The 19,157-nt window shown below is 38.1% G+C and overlaps 3 protein-coding genes across 3 annotated transcripts; 1 reads left to right on the top strand and 2 right to left on the bottom strand.

Moving 5' to 3' along the window:
- The first annotated feature begins 2,868 nt into the window (after positions 1-2,868).
- LOC148912364 (uncharacterized) lies at positions 2,869-5,467 on the top strand. Its single transcript, XM_089027393.1, has one exon. It carries the CDS (start codon positions 2,986-2,988, stop codon positions 4,573-4,575), a length of 1,590 nt encoding a protein of 529 aa, XP_088883519.1. The 5' UTR covers positions 2,869-2,985; the 3' UTR covers positions 4,576-5,467.
- Positions 4,704-7,973, bottom strand: LOC148912363 (uncharacterized). The gene has a single exon (XM_089027392.1). The coding sequence runs from the start codon at positions 7,858-7,860 to the stop codon at positions 5,449-5,451; it is 2,412 nt and encodes an 803-aa protein (XP_088883518.1). The 5' UTR covers positions 7,861-7,973; the 3' UTR covers positions 4,704-5,448.
- A 1,432-nt stretch (positions 7,974-9,405) lies between these two features.
- Positions 9,406-13,270, bottom strand: LOC116289063 (U-actitoxin-Avd8d). The gene is made up of 5 exons (XM_031695954.2): positions 13,104-13,270; positions 12,163-12,183; positions 11,545-11,582; positions 10,631-10,731; positions 9,406-9,528 (listed from the first exon to the last, which is right to left on the bottom strand). Exons 1-4 carry the CDS (start codon positions 13,198-13,200, stop codon positions 10,639-10,641), a joined length of 249 nt encoding a protein of 82 aa, XP_031551814.1. The 5' UTR covers positions 13,201-13,270; the 3' UTR covers positions 9,406-9,528; positions 10,631-10,638.
- Positions 13,271-19,157: the final 5,887 nt, after the last annotated feature.

Genomic DNA, 19,157 nt, shown 5'->3' with positions numbered 1-19,157 from the left:
GAGCAGCCCAACTTGACTCTGGTTCACACGCTCGCAAGCTACATGAAGTACAATGTTGGCAATGGTGTCAAGAGGACACCGAAACGTCGTTCTTCAAATTACGATATTACATTTAAAATGTATACTTGAAGAAACTTATTACTTAGGTTTATGTTGGGTTTTTTGTACACACTTGTCTAATTTTGGAAAACGCTTTTAAAATTTCACCACAACTCAAGAATCGATGTTCATTCTTTCTCCGATCCATTTCAGTTCCGTGAATGCGCGGGTCAAATTTTTCTATCTAAATAATTCAGTTGCGGGTTAAAAACTGCAATCAGGTCATATTTTGAGCACATCTCAGTATTTAATGGAAGATATTTAGTAGAGATAGTTGCTCAAGAACTACCTTGACCCTTCACAAATTAATGAGCCCTGGGATTATACTTTCTCAATGAACTTTTCGGATGAGCTTATATTTTAGAAGAGGGTATATTTGTGGGGAAAATTTGCGTTAAAAATAGCTTGCATGGATCGATTCTAGTAGTGCATTTTGCTCCTCAAAATACCGTATTTAGCGTTGTGATAACAGTAGCCAAGAACTGTTCTATTTGATCTTTACATCTCTCTAACCACCAACAGGAACAATCTATATTCACTTATTCAGTTGTGACACAATATTATTGATTGAGTGCATTCAATATATCCGTGAGAACCTTTGTAAGAAATTCCACAATTTTGCACAAATTAGTAAGTTCAGTAGACCTCAGTAGACCGTAGACCGTAGACCTACAAAACTTTACACTAATTTGTACAATTTTATTAGTTAACTTTTTCACGGATATATGGTTTGCATTCTAACGAATATGAAATCTCAAAACGGCAAAACTTGGACTATATACATCTTTAGTTTGGTATATAATTTACAGGTCTTTTTAGTTTAAAAATAGCCTCAAAGGTTTATATTTGGGAAGTCTTATTATATTATATCATTTATTTATTTATTTTTCAAATCTTAAATAAATAGGAGAGGCTTATTTTCTGAGTTTTACGGTTTATTTTTATATACTTATTTCAATAAAGTTAGTTACCAAAAACCTAGAAAGCTGTGATCGCTGAGAATCATGGGGAAATGTTATATATCCAACAAGTAAAGCTTTTGACACAAACTGCAGCAGTTGAGGGTGCTCAAAGGAGGTTAACTTGTAACTGGTAGAAGATCTCAAGTCCATCAACAGTTATCAAGCGGTTGAAACATGTAAAATGTATCTACCCATAATCCTTGTCGGTCTCAGCTTTGTAGCTTTTCAGGTAACTAACTTTATTGAAATAAGTGTATACGTGAGGGAAAAAATAGCATTACGTACGTCACTGGTAACAACCATACATTCTACTCGCTACAGAGTAAAACTAAACTAACAGGTACCTCAATTGTAAATTTAAAATATACCTTTTACTGATACGGCGGCCATCTTGGATTATGGGATGTCGAGGGGGCGGGGTTACATCTTCAAATTCTTTGAAGTCTTCGTCTGTCGCATATTCTTCCAACTTCCAGCAAATTCAATTGCTTTTTAGATGTGCTTCTCATTGAAAAGCGTAAAGTTGTATAAAAAGACATTCTGACAGCTGTACTATGTACTGTCTATATATGTTCCAATAATTGTCCCCTCGGTATCCCATAATTCAAGATGGCCGCCGTATCCGTAAATAGGTCTATTTCCCTGGATATTGTAGTCTTGATTTTTTATTAATTTGAAGGTGATATGTAGAGAGTTTTAAGAATAAGTATACGCTTGAGGAACAGCGCTATCACTATCTCTCAACGACTTTTTGATGAGCATTCTAAAAGACATAAAGTCAAACAAGATGGCGGCGGTGATGACGTCATATGCACCATAAAATATGCGGCTGGTTGGCAAAATGTCGTCCAAATTAATTGAAATTTCTTGTTGTTTTAGCACGAGGCTAGATTTTATGTCAGAACTCGTGAAGCCAAATGACAGTATTTTCAGTAGTTAGGAAAGTTGGGTCCGCTGGAGAAGTGACATTCACTAGATCCGTCCCATTTCTGGTGCAAGCAGTTTTCGGTCTCGTCAATCGAATAACCGTTGAGAAGTCTTCCCTAACAGCCATTTTTCATATTGACTTCACTAAATCAGTAACGATGTATACTGCATTCAAGCCCGTCTGGGTTTTTAGCTCGATTGTAACAGCCGAATTCGCTTATAAATTTGAAAATGTAACAGTCAGGTTTGATCGTCAGTGGGACAAAATATACAACAAAATAAATGGCGGCGCCTATTTTTTTCCAGTAACAGGGTTTGGCTTTCGCCACGGAAAGATAACCCACACATTAGACGACTTTAATGTTATCTTCAGTTGATTAGTTGATTGTCGTAACGTCGTAATTGCGTGCATCGTCGCTCGCACGCATGCAGCACACGTTTCAGTCGGTTCAGCTTTTACATGGCTTAATGCACGTATATGACCAAAGAACCCAGAATTGGTTCAGTGATTCACGTTTTCCGTAAACCATATTTACTGTCTTTATTTGACTAATACTCGAACAAGACCATTTTAATGTAATTGAGTCGAAGTTTATAGCAATAATAGGATTAGTTAGGCATATTGGCTTTGAAAATCCCTCTCACACTCTTACAGTTTGACTAAAAATTTGCGCATTCTATAATATTTGGAGGTCAGGGTTTGGCTTTCGCGGTGAAAGAAAGCCCACACGTTCCATTACCACGACTTTAGAAATTCTCTTCAATTGATTAGTTGATTGTCGTACCATCGTAATTGTGTGCATGGTCACTCGGTCGGTCGCTGCACACGTTTCAGTGTTCAGCATTTTCATGGCTTTTCTTCGAGCTCGTTTTCCTATTCTTGGCTTTCACCCACGTGACACCGGTCTTGACAACGGTTGCTATCCGCCATCTTTGTGCCCCTCGATAGTAAACAAACAGACGCGACAGAGAGATATGTGTGAACTTTTCACTGAACATGGTGCATTGTATCGTAGTTGGTTGCGGTTCAAAGAGCGGTAAGAAAAAAGTTTCCTTTTCTTCAATACCTAAAGTGATATCGAATCAAGGCGAAGAGCACGAAGAGTTGACACGAGAGCGGAGAAGGCTTTGGATTTCGGCCATCAGTCGAGGCGATACTGACGCGAAGAGGGTTCTTGAAACCGAACGTGTTTGTGGTCTTCACTTTGTCTCTGGAAAGCCTGCAAAAGTCTGGGACAGATATAATATTGATTGGGTTCCACCTATTAACCTTGGAAAAAAGGAAAGTCAGGAAGAAGATCTGAAGGAAGCAGCGAAAGCTAAGACAGAACGAGCTGAAAGGGCAAGAGAGCGCAGGAAGCGAATCATAGAACATCAGCAACTTGGAGTCGAGAGGAAAAAGAAGGACTTGAATCAAACTGGGAATGCTGTCCAAGATATCGAGTTTTCTACCGAAACACAGAGTAATTCATGTTTTAATATTGAGCCTTCTTGCAGCAGTGCGAATGATGAGCGTGAAGAAATACTCGACAAGAGCACCCAGACACCCGTAGTGACTTTCAAGGACGAGTCAACACAGATGGACTTAGACTTAACTTATTTTGAAGGTTCACAGAACGCTGACACACAGACAGATGAATTTGAATACATGTTTTTAAAATCTGCATATCAAGCTCCGGACAGAGAATTCTTCGATACAGCTGATAAAGTTCGATTTTACACAGGACTACCTTCCTATGAAGTCCTGACGGTGGTGTTTGAGCATGTCGCGCCACATGTTCAACGGAAATCTACAGTTCTTAATAGATTTCAAGAATTTGTGCTGGTACTGATGAAGCTGAGACTAAACGTTCCCTTTCAAGACCTAGCGTATCGTTTCGTGGTGTCCCTGTCAAGTGTATCAAGAATATTTACCTCTTGGATATTGGCAATGGATTCTAGGTTGTCCTGCTTTATCCATTGGCCTGAAAGGGAACAGTTGTGGAAAACTATGCCAATGTGCTTTCAATATACATTTAGGCGCAAAGTAACTGTCATAATCGATTGCTTTGAAGTTTTTATTGAAAAACCAACAAAGCTTATGGCCAGAGCTCAAACGTTCTCATCTTATAAGCGCCACAACACCATAAAGATCCTTATTGGTATCACTCCCCAAGGTACAATTTGCTTTGTTTCTGAAGCTTGGGGTGGCCGCACCTCAGATAAATATTTAACTGAGAATTGTGGATTCTTAGATAAGTTGACCCCAGGGGATACAGTCATGGCTGATCGGGGATTTACCATCACAGAAAGTGTTGGTTTAAAGCATGGAAAACTGGTAATTCCAGCATTTACCAAAGGGAAAGCCCAGTTAGATCCCATTGACGTTGAACATTTAAGGGGGATAGCCAGTGTTAGGATACACGTCGAAAGAGTGATTGGTCTACTGCGGCGAAAATACACTATTCTGGAAGGAACACTGCCCACAAACTTTGTAAGCAGCAACCAGAATGGGTCACCTGAATTCCAGGTACCAATCGTTGACCGCATTTTAAGGGTTTGCTCTGCACTTGTTAATTTTTGTCCTTCCATAGTGCCATTTGAGTAGTACATTTTTCATAAAAAGCAGGGGTGGTAACAATGTTTAAAGTTTTTTCTATAATAACATTATACCAGGAGAAATCATTATTACATTGCGACAGGCACAAAACACTAAAATCACAATTACTATTTCACTAGAAATAAAGCAACAATTTTATTCACGTTCTTCAACAAGTCCAAATATGGAGGGGACAAACAATCTTAAAAATTAAATTTTGATATGAAAAAGGGCATGAAGGAAAAAGAAAGTGAAAATAACTCTTTACCTATGGCCTAATTTTTCATCTGAGATTATGTGCTAAGAAGATAACTGTGGCTAACACATGAATACTGATTTTGATTCAACTAACAATTTTTTAGCCAGAGAGAAATTGAAAAATATTATGCCAAAGGTAAACAGAGGTCTAATAATATTCAATAGCAACTGAAATGTTTATTAATTAATTTTATTGCTAGAAATATTGCTCTATGTATGACTCATTGTCATGTTACTGTTTCTTCCCTGATACACCATTTCCCTGAACATGGGTTCCTGCTTATTTTAATATTGTCACTAGATTTCATAATAAGAGATGTAGATTGAATCTCGAAAGAAAAGATTTTAATATGTTGGTGTATTTCTCAAAGCAGAATTAATCTGTTTTGACTGAGCCTAAAGTAAGAAGCTGATAATGCTGGACAGTTCAGACACAAACATTTTTACATTTTATTCACTGAGTTCCAATGAAAAGATGTCTGATTTAAATCGCTTAAATGAAGTATTTATTTTGATTATCAGCTTTTTGCTTTTGGTTATTTATTAAAAATTATTTATTATAATATTTATGTCATATTACTGACTATTACTTATCACTAATAATTTTCTTTGCTAAAGAATGAATTAAAAAGTTGGAAACATGCTTATTTGTCCACCTTTAAGGGAAGCTAATAAATGGGGACGCATTTTAGCAACATCAAAAGTTACATGACTGGGGTTAGTACCAAAAGCCAAACACGTAGCAAAAGCAACTGAAAAAACTCCGCAGTCGCTACCATTACTTTGTTGCTGAACTGGTACAAATTCTAAATTAACTAGTCTTCCACCTATTAAGTCATTTGCTTGCTCCTCTATTTCCTGGCTAATTGCATGATGGTAGAGACTATCATAAAGATTTACAACACCAGGTAAGCATCCTATACTGCTAACACATACCCAGTGATCAGTCCCTGTATGCAAAATCTGAATAAATTCTCCCGAAACTACATCAAAGTTCCTTACTCTTCCTAGGGTTGGGCGCTGAAATCCCTCAATTGACTGGTTTACATTCTGCAATAATACTTGGGTAGCTTGAATTATATCACCATTAAGCCATCCAGCAGGATCACTGATGAGGTCATAATCAGCATTGTTTAGTGTTGCAAGGGCACTATACTTGTCAACAACACCGGTTGTAACCTGTGTGATTTCAATATCATCTTCACTGTCACTATTACAATCATCTGTTTGTGATTCTGAAGTTTCTGGTGATGGTGAATTGCTTGGCTTGGCAGAGGTTGTCTTTGAAGAAGTAGAAGTGGTAGGTGTGGATGATTTGTTTTCTTTAGCTTTACAGGCACCACACACCCACGTTGACTGGTGATTCTTTGGCATTCTTTTCAATCCCAAACAGCTAAGATGAAAAAAATGACCATTTGTACAGTTGGCATTGTGGCACTCGACCAGTTTATCACTTATGAGTGCCTTTGCATTACAAACACAAATAGCATTGCATTGCATTGCAGCTTGGTTGACAGTAGATGGTTTTGGCTTGGCTTTTGAAGCCCCAATTCCTCTCTTAAACTGTGGCAGCCTGCTGCAGTGAGGACAATACCATCTTTTAGGTATGGACTTCCCACCTACAGCCAAACATCCTATGTGAAATTGGCCATAAGGACAGTCAGCATTACTGCAGGAGACCATCTCATCACTGCACTGTCCTCTACAAAAGCAGACTGCTTGATCACCTGGAACTTTAATGATAACATTGCACTTTCTTGTGTACCACCGTCCCAAGATCTCAGGGAGTATGCCAATCCTCCAAAATGCTTCAAGCTTTTTCACGACAGTTTTGAAGTGGTGGGGGTCTGGGTAAATTCTCTCACACACAATGTGTGCATTTCCATCTGAATCCACAGCACAAACAACAAAGTCAGCATATTTTCTTTCTGGCAGAGTAAACAACTGTTGTTGAACCTGTAAGTAATAATTGTGGCTCTTCTTTAGCTTCATTAGGTCATTTACCACCTCAAGACAAGAGTTTTTTTGTAGAACATACTGCTTAAAGTCACAGTTGGGGATGGAAATGGGACATTTCACCTCTCCACATCCCAATCCGCAGCAATTGCAAGAAACTAAAAAGTCTGGGGTTGCATGGATGAAAGGAAATTCCCTGTTGATGAACAAACCACATCTCTTAAGTTCAAAGTTAATATGCTTTGTTTTCATTAAGCTTTCATATGCATTAATGGCATACTGTTCGTACTTGATGCCATGTCGAATGGCCTTGTTATCCAGCTTGTACAAGTGGGGGTAGCAGATAGATTGGATCAGTGACTGGGAGGGCTGAGCTAGGTTGGTGTTGTAGGCAGCACCACATACAGAGGCTCCAATTCTGCCAGCACGATGTCTAAAAAAACCTGGGCCCTTAGCTTGATCTCTTGTGTCTTGCTCAACCGCTTTTATCTCCTCGTCTGAAATGTTCAGCTTGACATCTAAGCACTTTCGCAACAGTTCTAGATAATCTAGATCTAAATTACAAGGCTCGTAAAGATCACATAAAACTGGAACATTCCGACTTTTGGAAATGAAATGGTCAGCGAAGGGGTCGATTAAACTTAACAAAGCAGCTTTTGTTTGGCAGTTGTAGAGTTTTGTGTAAAATTCCTCCTTTTCCGCTGCTGAAACTTGGGCTGAAGGGTTCGGGTCTCGTCCAGGTCCAGCTTGATTTTTACGAGACTGTCCTAAATTTTCATCATTCAATTTATCAATGTTACTGTCTAGAATCTCTTTGAGTTTTTTCGCAGAAGAGAAATCTATGTCCTTGGCCCTTGCGTAAGATACTTGGTTGACATACGTGGGAAGAAGCCACGTGCACTTAACTTGGGTACAGGCTAATTTCCCGTTGATTCTTGTCCAACATTCGATGTAAAATAAGACGCTGGCAACATGCGAACAAGATTCTGCTAGGCCTGCTTTACAACCCAAACAATGAGCAGAAAAAATCGTACCATCCTTGCCGGCAATGATCCAAATATCGGCCAGAGGGTCATTCATGCGTTGGGAATGGCGAACTTTCGCCACGACCACATGCTTGCTTGAGATAATTCGTCCTCTTATTGAAGCCACAAATCCAGACACCACTTGATTATATGCTTCCAAACTCTTGTAATTTTTAAACTGATCGTTTGTATAATAGCTCGTCTGCAAAACCAAGTAACTAAACAAAACATTCAGGATCAAACTGCTCACTTGGTATGGTGACTGGATCAACGCCTACTGCCTCGATCTTCTTCAAATAACGTTCCTTTACATGACTTTCAAGACCTGATCCATATTTCGAGAGCACTGGCACAGCCATTTTCCAAAGTTTTGAGACGTCATTTGGCTCTGAAGCGAGCTAAAACTCTAAACACTATAAAAATGGCCTACTATTATCACAACATTTCACACTCGGAGGAGCACAAAGATGGCGGACGCCCATTTTTGGATAGGTCGAAATAGGTCAGTGACGTCACGTGAAAGCCAAGAATTGCTGTCTAATGTACGTGAAGTTTGGTGGGGTGGGTATCTATTTCCATGGCACTGCCTTCTGACTGTTGTGTAGTTTAAGCCGTGCGTCTCAGATTCAATTCTCAACAGAACGTTGTCATTCCCAAACAGTGAAAGGCGATAGACGATAGGTCATTCCGATATGGAGATGGTTTCGTTGAATGCAAAGAACATTAAATTAACAACATTAACACCAAAATCCACGCTCTTGACAAATACAAAAAGCAGAAGTCATTCCAGCTATTCTTGGATCTTGGAATAAGCTATCTCCAGTCGCTTTTCGCCTGTTGCCTATCGCCTATCGCCTTTGGCAACGATGACAGCGGTTTTTGAAATTGAGTTTGTTTAATGTGTTGTTGTCCCCCCCTCCCCCCCACGAAGGTTTTCTCTGGATTCTCCGGTTTTCCTCTAAAAAACAAAATGTGAGTTGAGTAATGAATGTAGTGGTAGTGTTTGTGGAGCAAACGTCACGGATAAGGTTGAGTGTTGGCGAACTAACAAAAAAGCATAAATACCAGGTTTTGCTACGAGTCTTACATAAACACAAGGGAAACAGTCATAAAGTTGAATGTTTTGACTCGATTGGGAAAACTGTAGCGAGGCGAACGTTGAGCTTGCAATGATAGAGACATGTGAATAACTGTTCAAGGTGTTAAAAAAAGTCTTATCATTGTTTTTACATCAATGCACAGGCACGGAGTTTGGGAGTAGAGTTGCTTCTCGTTTCTCTCCTGTGCTTCGAGGGTTTTCATCTGGGTTCTCCGGTTTTTCCTCCCTCCACAAAAATCGACTTCTAAACTTTAACTCGATCTATCGGAAGCCTTATTATGGGTTGCAAAACCTGTTAGGCTTTACACCGTCCACCCAAGAGAGTAAATGCATTAAAAAGCAACCATCTTCTAAAGCATGTCGAGGGCTGTCACATCGGATACGATACAATTTGCCTTTCAAAATGGCTGCCAGTACACATTAGCAATAACTGCAAACCTTCTACAGGTCAATATATATATTAGGGAATTCAGCTTAAAAATCAAACACAACATATAAACATTATTTTAATGCTTTTTATTTCATTTAGTTCATTTTCTTCGTCTCTTGTCTAAATCAATAATTATCTAATCAGCATATTCAGATCCAGTGGGTTCGTTGACGGTACGATCACATACATTAAGCCTAGTAAGAAACAAAAAATCGTAAATAAGTATTGAAAATATCAATGAAACAATATAATACTATCTCACAGGGCTGTCAACCCCCAAGATATTCAAATCTGGAGAATTGATAGGGAAGGGACATGAAAAAACGTCATTCACTTTGTAACATTTGATGTGATTGGTTTATTTCTGATCAATCAGATTATTGCTTATATTACAATGGCCTGCATGCAAGAACAGTTTATCAGGAATGTTTTGATTTTGTTAGCGATGTAAAATAACACTGTGAAAGTCGAGTCTCACAAGAAATGGTGAGCTTCGGGGATTATCCGGGAGATTTGAGACTCTAATCTGGAGACCGGGAGATACGGTCCAAAATCTGGAGACTCCCGGTTTATCCGGGAGAGTTGACAGCCTTGATCTCATTTAAAAGTGGTACAAAATTCATCGCGATTATTTAGGAATGAAAGTGAATGAGAGCGCTGTTTCCTTATTGCAGGCTCACAAAAAAATGGAATGATACCGCTGTTTTCTTAGGGCAGGCTCACATAAAATTGAATGATACCGCTGTTTTCTTAGTGCAGGCTCACATAAAATTGAATGATACCGCTGTTTTCTTAGTGGAGGCTCACATAAAATTGAATGATACCGCTGTTTTCTTAGTGCAGGCTCACATAGAATTGAATGATACCGCTGTTTTCTTAGTGCAGGCTCACATAAAATTGAATGATACCGCTGTTTTCTTAGGGCAGGCTCACATAAAATTGAATGATATCGCTGTTTTCTTAGGGCAGGCTCACATGAAAATGAATGATACCGCTGGTTCCATAGTGCACAATAATAATAATAATAACTTTATTATCTATATAAAGCATCGTATACAATATTCTATGTTAAATAGATAATTCGCAAAACAAAATGATGTGAAAATTGACTAGCTAAATGGATGAAGTAGAAATACTAGATGTTCAAAAAAGATAGGTTTTCAACTATTTTTTGAATGTTTTTTATATTCTGCTCACATCTGATGTTACATGAAAGGGAATGAAACCGCTGCGGTTGTCTGAGTGCAGACTCACATGGACAGCATTAACTCTGGAAAGGTTTATATTTTGAATTACCTTTTGGCTTAGCAAATTCCACAGAGAGCCTTGCACTTGGATCGGGCAAAAGATCCCATGCGAGAAGAGGCTTTCCTCATACAGTGTTCAGCCGTGATGACCTGCAAATAACGTGTGATTTATCAGGGACGGCGGAGACGGGGTGCTTTTGCGAGAATTACATTTTTAATTATACAGCTTCTCATTAATCCCATATAGGTTACTGTCCAATTATTTTCTTAATTGGACAGGTCTTGTTGATGTGGGATTAATTAGGTGCAATTTATGATTAATAGGTAATGGGATTTCATGCTCCCCAATCAAGAAATAATTAGACTCGAAAAATCCCTCTGACTGCCAAATTGGACTCGGCCTACGGCCTCATCCAATTTTGTCAGTCCTCGGAATTTTCCTCTCGTCCAATTATTTTTTAATTGGACAGCATTAAGTCCTATTACATATACTAATTTTGTCTGATTTTGTTTGTGGGATAGAAAGGGGAGGGGAAGAATGCAGCACGGTATATTACTACATTCAATATTCTAAGAACACAGCTCTGATGGTTTTGTGAAGGGAGGAAAACCAATACCTGTTTCAATATTATCTTGTAAATAAACTTTGAAAAATTATGGTAATAAAGCTCAATCAATCAATCAAACCGGAGAACCAGGAGAAAAACCTTTGTGGCAAGGCAGAGAACAACACATCAGACAAACTCTATATGTATGCGGTGTTCACGGGAATTGAACCAGTGACACGACTCGTAGGACTCACAGTGGTTAAAAGACGAACGCGTTTTAGTACTACGCAGTCATAACCACTAGTATAGAACCCATACTAGGCACTGTTGCATAGAAAGGTGCTGCATGCTGTAGAGCACTTTGCTTGATTATCCATCGATAATATTTTAACATTTTAGCAATATTTTCATTTACCTTTCCACAGATTGAGGAGCTGTAGGCGTTGTGACATCCTACCATTAAATAGGGAACAAATGTTTTTAGCACAAAGACTTTGTATAGGACACGGGATAGATTTAGACAAGGAAGTTGGTGGTTCCACGATTTCTTGTTGAACGAATCGGATTTTTCTTAGTACTGGTTGGCCTCAGTTGACTGAGCAGGAAGTCTGACTTCAGGCATTAACGATGAGTGATTTAAAGTCTCAAACGTAAGTAATAATAACTAGGCATGTTTCTTTAGGTTGTTTAGTGAATACGGCCAATCGAGATGCAGGCAAGCCGTGGTATGTTCGACGGTATTCTGTCCGTTCCCACGGGATCTAACCCGAGACTTTTTGGATTAGTACGTTGGTCAGGCGCACTGATCTTTGCCTGACATCATTTCCTGTCTCGTACAGAATGCTCATCAGCTGAATCACAACTTTTCAGTAGTATTCATTTTGGCTACAGAATATGGTGGTCATTGTTTGATCGCCGTTTTAAGCAGATAATGAAATTCAAAGACTTTTATCGAATGCTTGAAACCTATAGAAATTCTCAAGACGAAAGGAATAAAGATTCAAGATGGCGGATCGTTTAGTGAATATCTTACCTCTCTTGTATTCTGCCGGCACTGTAAATGAAAGAAAAATTAAATTAAACCTTTGCTTGACATACGGGAAATTATAAATCAGATCGGCGGGAGAACTCTAACTTTCGATGGAGAAAAACGTGTGCGCATGCGTGCCTTTCAGCATGTTCAGTCCCAAGAATGAACCCTTCACAAAATGATCTTTGATGCAAGACTAACACGGAACTACAAAAGAAATACAAGAAATTTAATCGAGAAAAAGTGGGATTTCTTTTGTTCCTTGAAAGTGGCTCATTGAAGAGTGTAGTTTAGCGATAAATAAACCAAATGCTCGTTCTCTCCAAACGGTCAAAAAGCATTGCAATTTTACTTTTGTGAGACCAAAAATTTTGCATCAAGGAAAACAATAAGAAAGAATCCTCTGATTTCGAGAATTGCCTTTGGTATTTTGTATTTCCACTCAGTGTCAAGCATCAAGCTTGAAATGCATACGGACTTATTTAAGAGCATGCGCAGACGTTTTTTCGTTTTTTCCAATTGCACTTTAATCAAAATTGCTTTAAAATTAATAGTGCCATCGAAGAAATATGAGCAAAGAGGCCTCTTAACTAAATATCTATGTTAAGAACATATAAGTATAGTAAAATTCGTATCGAATGAGCAAAACTGAAGCGACTTTCATTACGTGGGCGTCAAGGTAAATTCTCATAGAGACTAGATCGTTTTTTTTTTATAAGTAGGAAAGTACACGGCAAATTCGTAGCCGTACTGTAGCCGTATCGTATCTTACTCAAGTCATTACCACGCGTTATGATTGGTTGGATTACTGAAAGACAATGGGAAGCCATTTCAAAGTTACGGCATAGCGTACCGTGTACTTGTTGTAAGTCAGTATCGTATGTTTTCCCACTCGTACCAAGACAGCTCTATCGTCTTAATGGATAAATATGTGTAGTACTTACATTCATGTTCGGCAAGCATCTCCTCCAAGAACCCTGAAACCTGGCAGAGCAAGACAGTGCCGATGATGAGGAGAACGAAAAGACGTGCTGAGGCCATTTTCGACGGTTGTTTTCAAATCAGGGTTGCTCAATGGACTTGCTGGCTTGAGATATACCTTGAGTCACGTCCACTTCTCTTTTTATACTCTTTTTTACAGTACCATCTGTTAGCATCTTTATTCTCGTTGATGGTGTGGATTCCACCGCATTCTCATCGTGGTATACCTGTGGTATACTGGTCGAGTGACTTGTTGAAATCTTTGTGACCAATACTAAAATACCTCGTTAAAATACTACGTAAGACTGTTTTCTTGTTAAGTCTGCGACAGTACCTCATATTTATTATTTATTAAAAGTTTGTATCTCGTTGCTTCTGAACACGTCTACAAAAATCCCAGATATTGATTTTAAAAACTATTGCAACATAATAGTCTGAACTATTCATTCATATTTGAATCATAAAAATGTCTAAAGCTTGCAGACCATATTTTATATCCTTCTCCAATCAAAAGTTTGCGTCGATTAAACCAAAGTTTTAAAAAATCCATTCATCATCTTCCAGCTTCTTTTTATGCATTATATATTTTATCAATTGATGGATTTAATGTGTGTATCAAATATGAAGGATCAAGGGGGAAAAAAGATTTCAAAACACGAAAATAAAATTTATGGGAAGCGAACAAAGAATCCAAAGATGCAGTCGAATTGTAAAGTTATCCTACATATATCTACTAATATTTTCACATTTCAAAATTTCATCAGTTTTGATCAGTGTCTGTTTTTAGATTTCCTAAATTTGCTGAGGCGTGATGTCAGTGATAAGCCAAACGCAATGAGGTTAGGGTGTCCTTGTAGTGTTTAGTGGTTGCGCTTTTTATGACGATGACAATACCATTAGTCTGAAAATGATTAATATTTAATAGTATTGTTTTCTCTAGAAAACATCAGAGCTCATTGTCGCATTTTTTACATGAGCTGATGAAGGCACCGCGGAGAAATAAAGCATTTTTAAAACGCTTTGGGAAACCACATAAACCATTTATCACACACGCAGACTGCGGGTCTAGAAAAGTTGTTGATAATGGACGGTCGCCATTTTAACTGTCAAATGTTTGCCCAAAAATGTATTTTAGCCCAGAAAATGTACGCGAATTCAAAGCGAATTTATTTTGTGGTGAATTTGGGTGCACAGTGTTTATTAGCAACCATTGAATAAAATGGTGGTATACGCAGTTTTATTAACCAAACTCATTGTACCACTGTTCTAATCAGTCGGAAAGTCTTGCCAGACACAATAGGCTTAAGGGCAAGGAATTTTATTCCCTTTGAAGACATAGACATAGCTATTAATATTGACATTCATATGAATTGACAGCTCTTTTACCTGTGGTTTCTGATCATTCCTAAGGGAATAAAAGGGGTAGCTATGTTGGATGATGTTCACTATAGGTGTTTTGTAATCGTTCCTAAGGGAATAAAAGTGGCCGCTATGTTGGATGATGTTCACTGTAGGTGGTTTATAATTGTTCCTATTTTTAAGAGTCCTTTTTCGAATTCTGTAGTAAACATTTTAATATTTTATCGGCCCATAAAAATGAAAAATAATGTAAAAATAATGAACTATTGAAAACAAATTACTGATGTTGGAAATCCTTAAACTACACAAGTATTGCAGTCTCATTTATATTATTTTGAATATTTTTTCTCTAAATGTTTTTGCTGCAGTAGTTGGTAGACCCCGCAGTGGTAATGCAGTGGTCATAGTATAGTATAATATTCTGCCCCATCTATTGTTAATATTAAGGTATGCAAAGGCAGCTCTGGCCTGGAACAAATCCTGACCGGAGAGCAATAAATGGGACAGAATGTGGATCAACCCGGCTTGCTCGTGGGAGGGTGGGTGGGTCAAAAAACGTACACTTCTTCGTCGGTGGTTTAGTGAGAGTGATTAATTCATGGCATCTTTTCCCTTTTGTATGAGTATAAAGTCCGTGAGAATACATATTAACAATTCCTCTGGGACATAATTTACATATTCAAAGTGACTATGAATAGGATTCGCGCTTGGATAATATAGGCTAAATTGATTTGAATAGAGCGCAAACAATATATAAGTGAAACACTAATTACTAAATTGTTTAAAATGGTGCTAATTAAACAATAGGAAATAATAGAATTAGCATAAAATAGTGTAAGTTGGTATTACTAATATTTCACGGATATATTGTTTGCACTCTATCAAAGATTGTGCAATGCTCTTTCAAACGAGTAGAGTATTGCCTCACTAAAGGTTTCGGACAACACTGTCCATTTTCAGCGAGAAGGGATTAGCACGTGCCACCTACATCTGTTGGCCCGCATCTCCTGGCCCCACACGCATCTGGTGGCCCCTCGACCATAACTCGGGAACGAATCATGCTATGGTAACGAAACTTGGTACGATGAGTAAGACTTGTGTTGTCAGTCATCTGACCACGTGATATGGCATGACGTCATATATCACGTGAATTACGAACAAAACGTCGCCGATTTTCGCCAATAGTTATAACAATAAATGCTATGGTAACGAAACTTCTTACTTTGGGTGAGCCTTGTGATGTGAGTGATCTGACCACGTGATATGACGTGACGTCACATATCTCGTGGGTTAACAACCAAATATTTTCGCCGATTTTTGCCAGTAGTTTTGACTTTTGCATGTTATTATTTCATCAAGGGATTTTTATCATCACATGATTCAGTCAAACAAGCAATGATTTTCAAGAAGAAACAAAATCAAATTTGTTGTGGTAAAGAAATACAAGCTCTTTGGAATCAATCGGTCAATATATATAATATATGTCACATCAGTTTGTGTGGATTAGCATAAAACGACAAGCTTTCATTAAACATGTACTGTATACTGTATTATTATACTTAATTGTAGATGTAAGGAACTATTGAAAGTTGGCCGAATTTACTTTGAAAATGCGAAGACAAACGGCAAGAGCGCCAATGTTGATGGCATTCCATTACGTCGGTGAGAAGAGATATGCCTGTCATCAGGGTAAAGACAAACATGCATATGACAAGAAAAAATATCAAGATCCTGCACCAAACGAACAGGTATATTCTTTTATTCAGTTGCACATTAATCATGACAATCAATTAATTTATATATGTATACACTCAATTGAAGAATCGTTGTCGGGTTCAGAAACATAGTACGATCATAAAACCTGAGACCGGAATGGCACATGGGAAATGACATAATTATATTATAACTTATTCATTTACGCCATCCATGCAGTCGATTTAGAATACCAAACGCGTGTTAGAAACGGTGGATGATGCCACTGGTCGCCGGTCACCGCATGCATCTAATTAACGTACTTCCCATGTGCCATTTCGGTCTCAGCTTCTATGTTCTATGTTTCTGAACCGGACAACGCTTCTTCAATTGAGTGTACAATGTAATGTAACGTGGTGTTTTTATTCATTCATTGCCGGTATATATCCATCTTTCATCCATCCGTTCATGCAGTTAATCAGTCATTCAATGATTCATTCATTGATGAGCAGTGAATGAATAAATGAATGGAACACACCAAACAAAACAAAAAAATCTAATAGACAAGTAGATAAATAAAAATATATTAGTATTATGTGGAAAACGTGAAGTCCAGGTGTATAATATAACATAGTATTAGAGTGTTATACTTGCAGTCCAGGTGTATAATATGACATGGTATTAGTGCGGTATACATGCAGTCCAGGTGTATAGTATGACATGGTATTAGTGTGGTATACTTGTAGTCCAGATGTATAATATGACATGGTATTAGTGCGGTATACTTGCAGTCCAGGTGTATAATATGACATTGTATTAATGTGGTATACTTGTAGTCCAGGTGTATAATATGACATGGTATTAGTGTGGTATACTTGCAGTCCAGGTGTATAATATGACATGGTATTAGTGTGGTATACTTGCAGTCCAGGTGTAAAATATGACATGGTATTAGTGTGGTATACTTGCAGTCCAGGTGTATAATATGACATGGTATTAGTGTGGTATACTTGTAGTCCAGGTGTATAATATGACATGGTATTAGTGTGGTGTACTTGCAGTCCAGGTGTATAATATGACATGGTATTAGTGTGGTATACTTGTAGTCCAGGTGTATAATATGACATGGTATTAGTGTGGTATACTTGTAGTCCAGGTGTATAATATGACATAGTATTAGTGTGGTATACTTGCAATCCAGGTGCATAATGATTCATAAAATTACCTAAATTCTAATCGCAATTGTTGTTATGCCAGTTATATTTATTCAAATGCACAATCGATGATTTTATACGTATGCGAGTTGGCATAGGCGTGTAAGGACGTAGGCGAGTTGACCTACCTTGAACCAAGATACCACAGGAAGCCCAATCCCTTTACTTTAAATTATTGTTCTCATTTACTATTAGAAACCAGAATGTGACTTTGCGCCATTGGAATGGCCTTTTTATCCATTCCCAAATCAAGCCATATGTTGGTTATTTTTCTACCATGGAGTTTACATCCATATTTAAGAGTATCCTTTTTTCAAATGACCGTATTTAAGGGTATCCTTGACCATATTTAAGAGTAACCTTTTTTCAAATGACCGTATTTAAGTGTATGCTTGACCATATTTAAGAGTAACCTTTTTTCAAATGACCGTATTTAAGGGTATCCTTTTTTCAAATGACCATATTTAAGAGTATCCTTTTTTCAAATGACCATATTTAAGAGTATCCTTTTTTCAAATGACCATATTTAAGAGTATCCTTTTCCAAGAATAAGCACTAAACAAACTGAATTTAGTATTTTTGTGGTTACACATGCTAATATATTTTTCAGCTTTTATTATCGAATTAACTTCAGACATAAATGTATTTACTCTCGTTATGACTGTCACTATAGTGTTGTTCTTCTACGTCACGTGGTAAGTGACATGCCATAACACGTGGTCAGATAACTGGCAACACAAGTTTCACCCAATGCAACAAGTTTTGTTACCATAGCATTCATTGTAATAAAAATTCGCAAAAATCGGCGAAAATGTTTGGTTCGTAAGTCACGTGATATGTGACGTCACACCATGTCGCGATGTCAGATGATTGACAATAAAAGTCTCACCAATGCTACCAAGTTTCGTTACCATGGCATGCCTCGTTAAGGCGTCATGGCCAAGGGGCCACCAGATGCGTGTGCATGGGGCCACAAGATGCTGGTCCATTAGAGGTGGGTACGATGGGGCCACCAGAGGTATCATGTGGAAGCGAATTTCGTTAAAATAAGTATTATTTCATTTGATGAAATGATAACATGCAATTGTTCGTAAGTCAAAACTACTGGCAAAAATTGCCGATAATGCTTGATTGTTAACCCACATGATATGTGACGTCGCGTCATGTCACGTGGTCAGATGACTGACAACACGAGTGTCACCCAATTTAACAAGTTTCGTTACCATAGCATTCATTGTAATGAGTGTTCGCAAAAAATCGGCGAAAATGTTTGGTTCGAAAGTCACGTGATATGTGACGTCATGCCATATCACGTGGTCTGATGATTGACAACACAAATCTCACTCATCGTACCACGTTTCGTAATCATAGCATGCTTCGGGCCATCAGATGTGGGGCCAGGAGATACGGGCCACCAGATGTAGGTAGCACGTGCTAACCTTACTTTTTGTAAGATAAAAAGAGAAGGAACAGCAAAAAATGAAAACCAAACAACAATGCTTGAAAGGATTTTTTTTTCCTTTCTAAAGCAGCGCATATAAGTTTTCAAACCTACTCTATTTATGCCGATTGGATCGGGGGAGCGTGCTAATTAAGTTCTGCCTCAAAAATATATACGCCAAGTACCCGGCGATGGAATTTACTCGAACAAGAGTTTTAGCAAATAGAATCCATTTGCCTGGAGTATTGCTTGCGTCACATCCTGACCGGAGCACTGCACTTGTCAAAATCCTGTTGTGTGGTAGAATTCTA

Source organism: Actinia tenebrosa, unplaced genomic scaffold, assembly GCF_029948245.1.
Source record: "Actinia tenebrosa isolate PJP-AT-01 unplaced genomic scaffold, QUT_ActTen_1.0 PGA_scaffold11__36_contigs__length_13525064, whole genome shotgun sequence".
NCBI lineage: Eukaryota > Metazoa > Cnidaria > Anthozoa > Actiniaria > Actiniidae > Actinia > Actinia tenebrosa.
The sequence above is the reverse complement of the archived record's forward strand: the minus strand, read 5'-3'. Positions and strand labels throughout refer to the sequence as shown.

Bases quoted from the DNA above. Each gene is read 5' to 3' on its own strand.
- LOC148912364 (XM_089027393.1), top strand. From the start codon at position 2,986: ATGGTGCATTGTATCGTAGTTGGTTGCGGTTCAAAGAGCGGTAAGAAA.
- LOC148912363 (XM_089027392.1), bottom strand. From the start codon at position 7,860: ATGAATGACCCTCTGGCCGATATTTGGATCATTGCCGGCAAGGATGGT.
- LOC116289063 (XM_031695954.2), bottom strand. From the start codon at position 13,200: ATGGCCTCAGCACGTCTTTTCGTTCTCCTCATCATCGGCACTGTCTTG. The intron at 11,583-12,162 runs GTAAGATATTCA...ATTTAATGGTAG, and splicing joins GCCGGCAGAATACAAGAGAG to GATGTCACAACGCCTACAGC. The intron at 10,732-11,544 runs GTAAATGAAAAT...CGTTATTTGCAG, and splicing joins GCTCCTCAATCTGTGGAAAG to GTCATCACGGCTGAACACTG.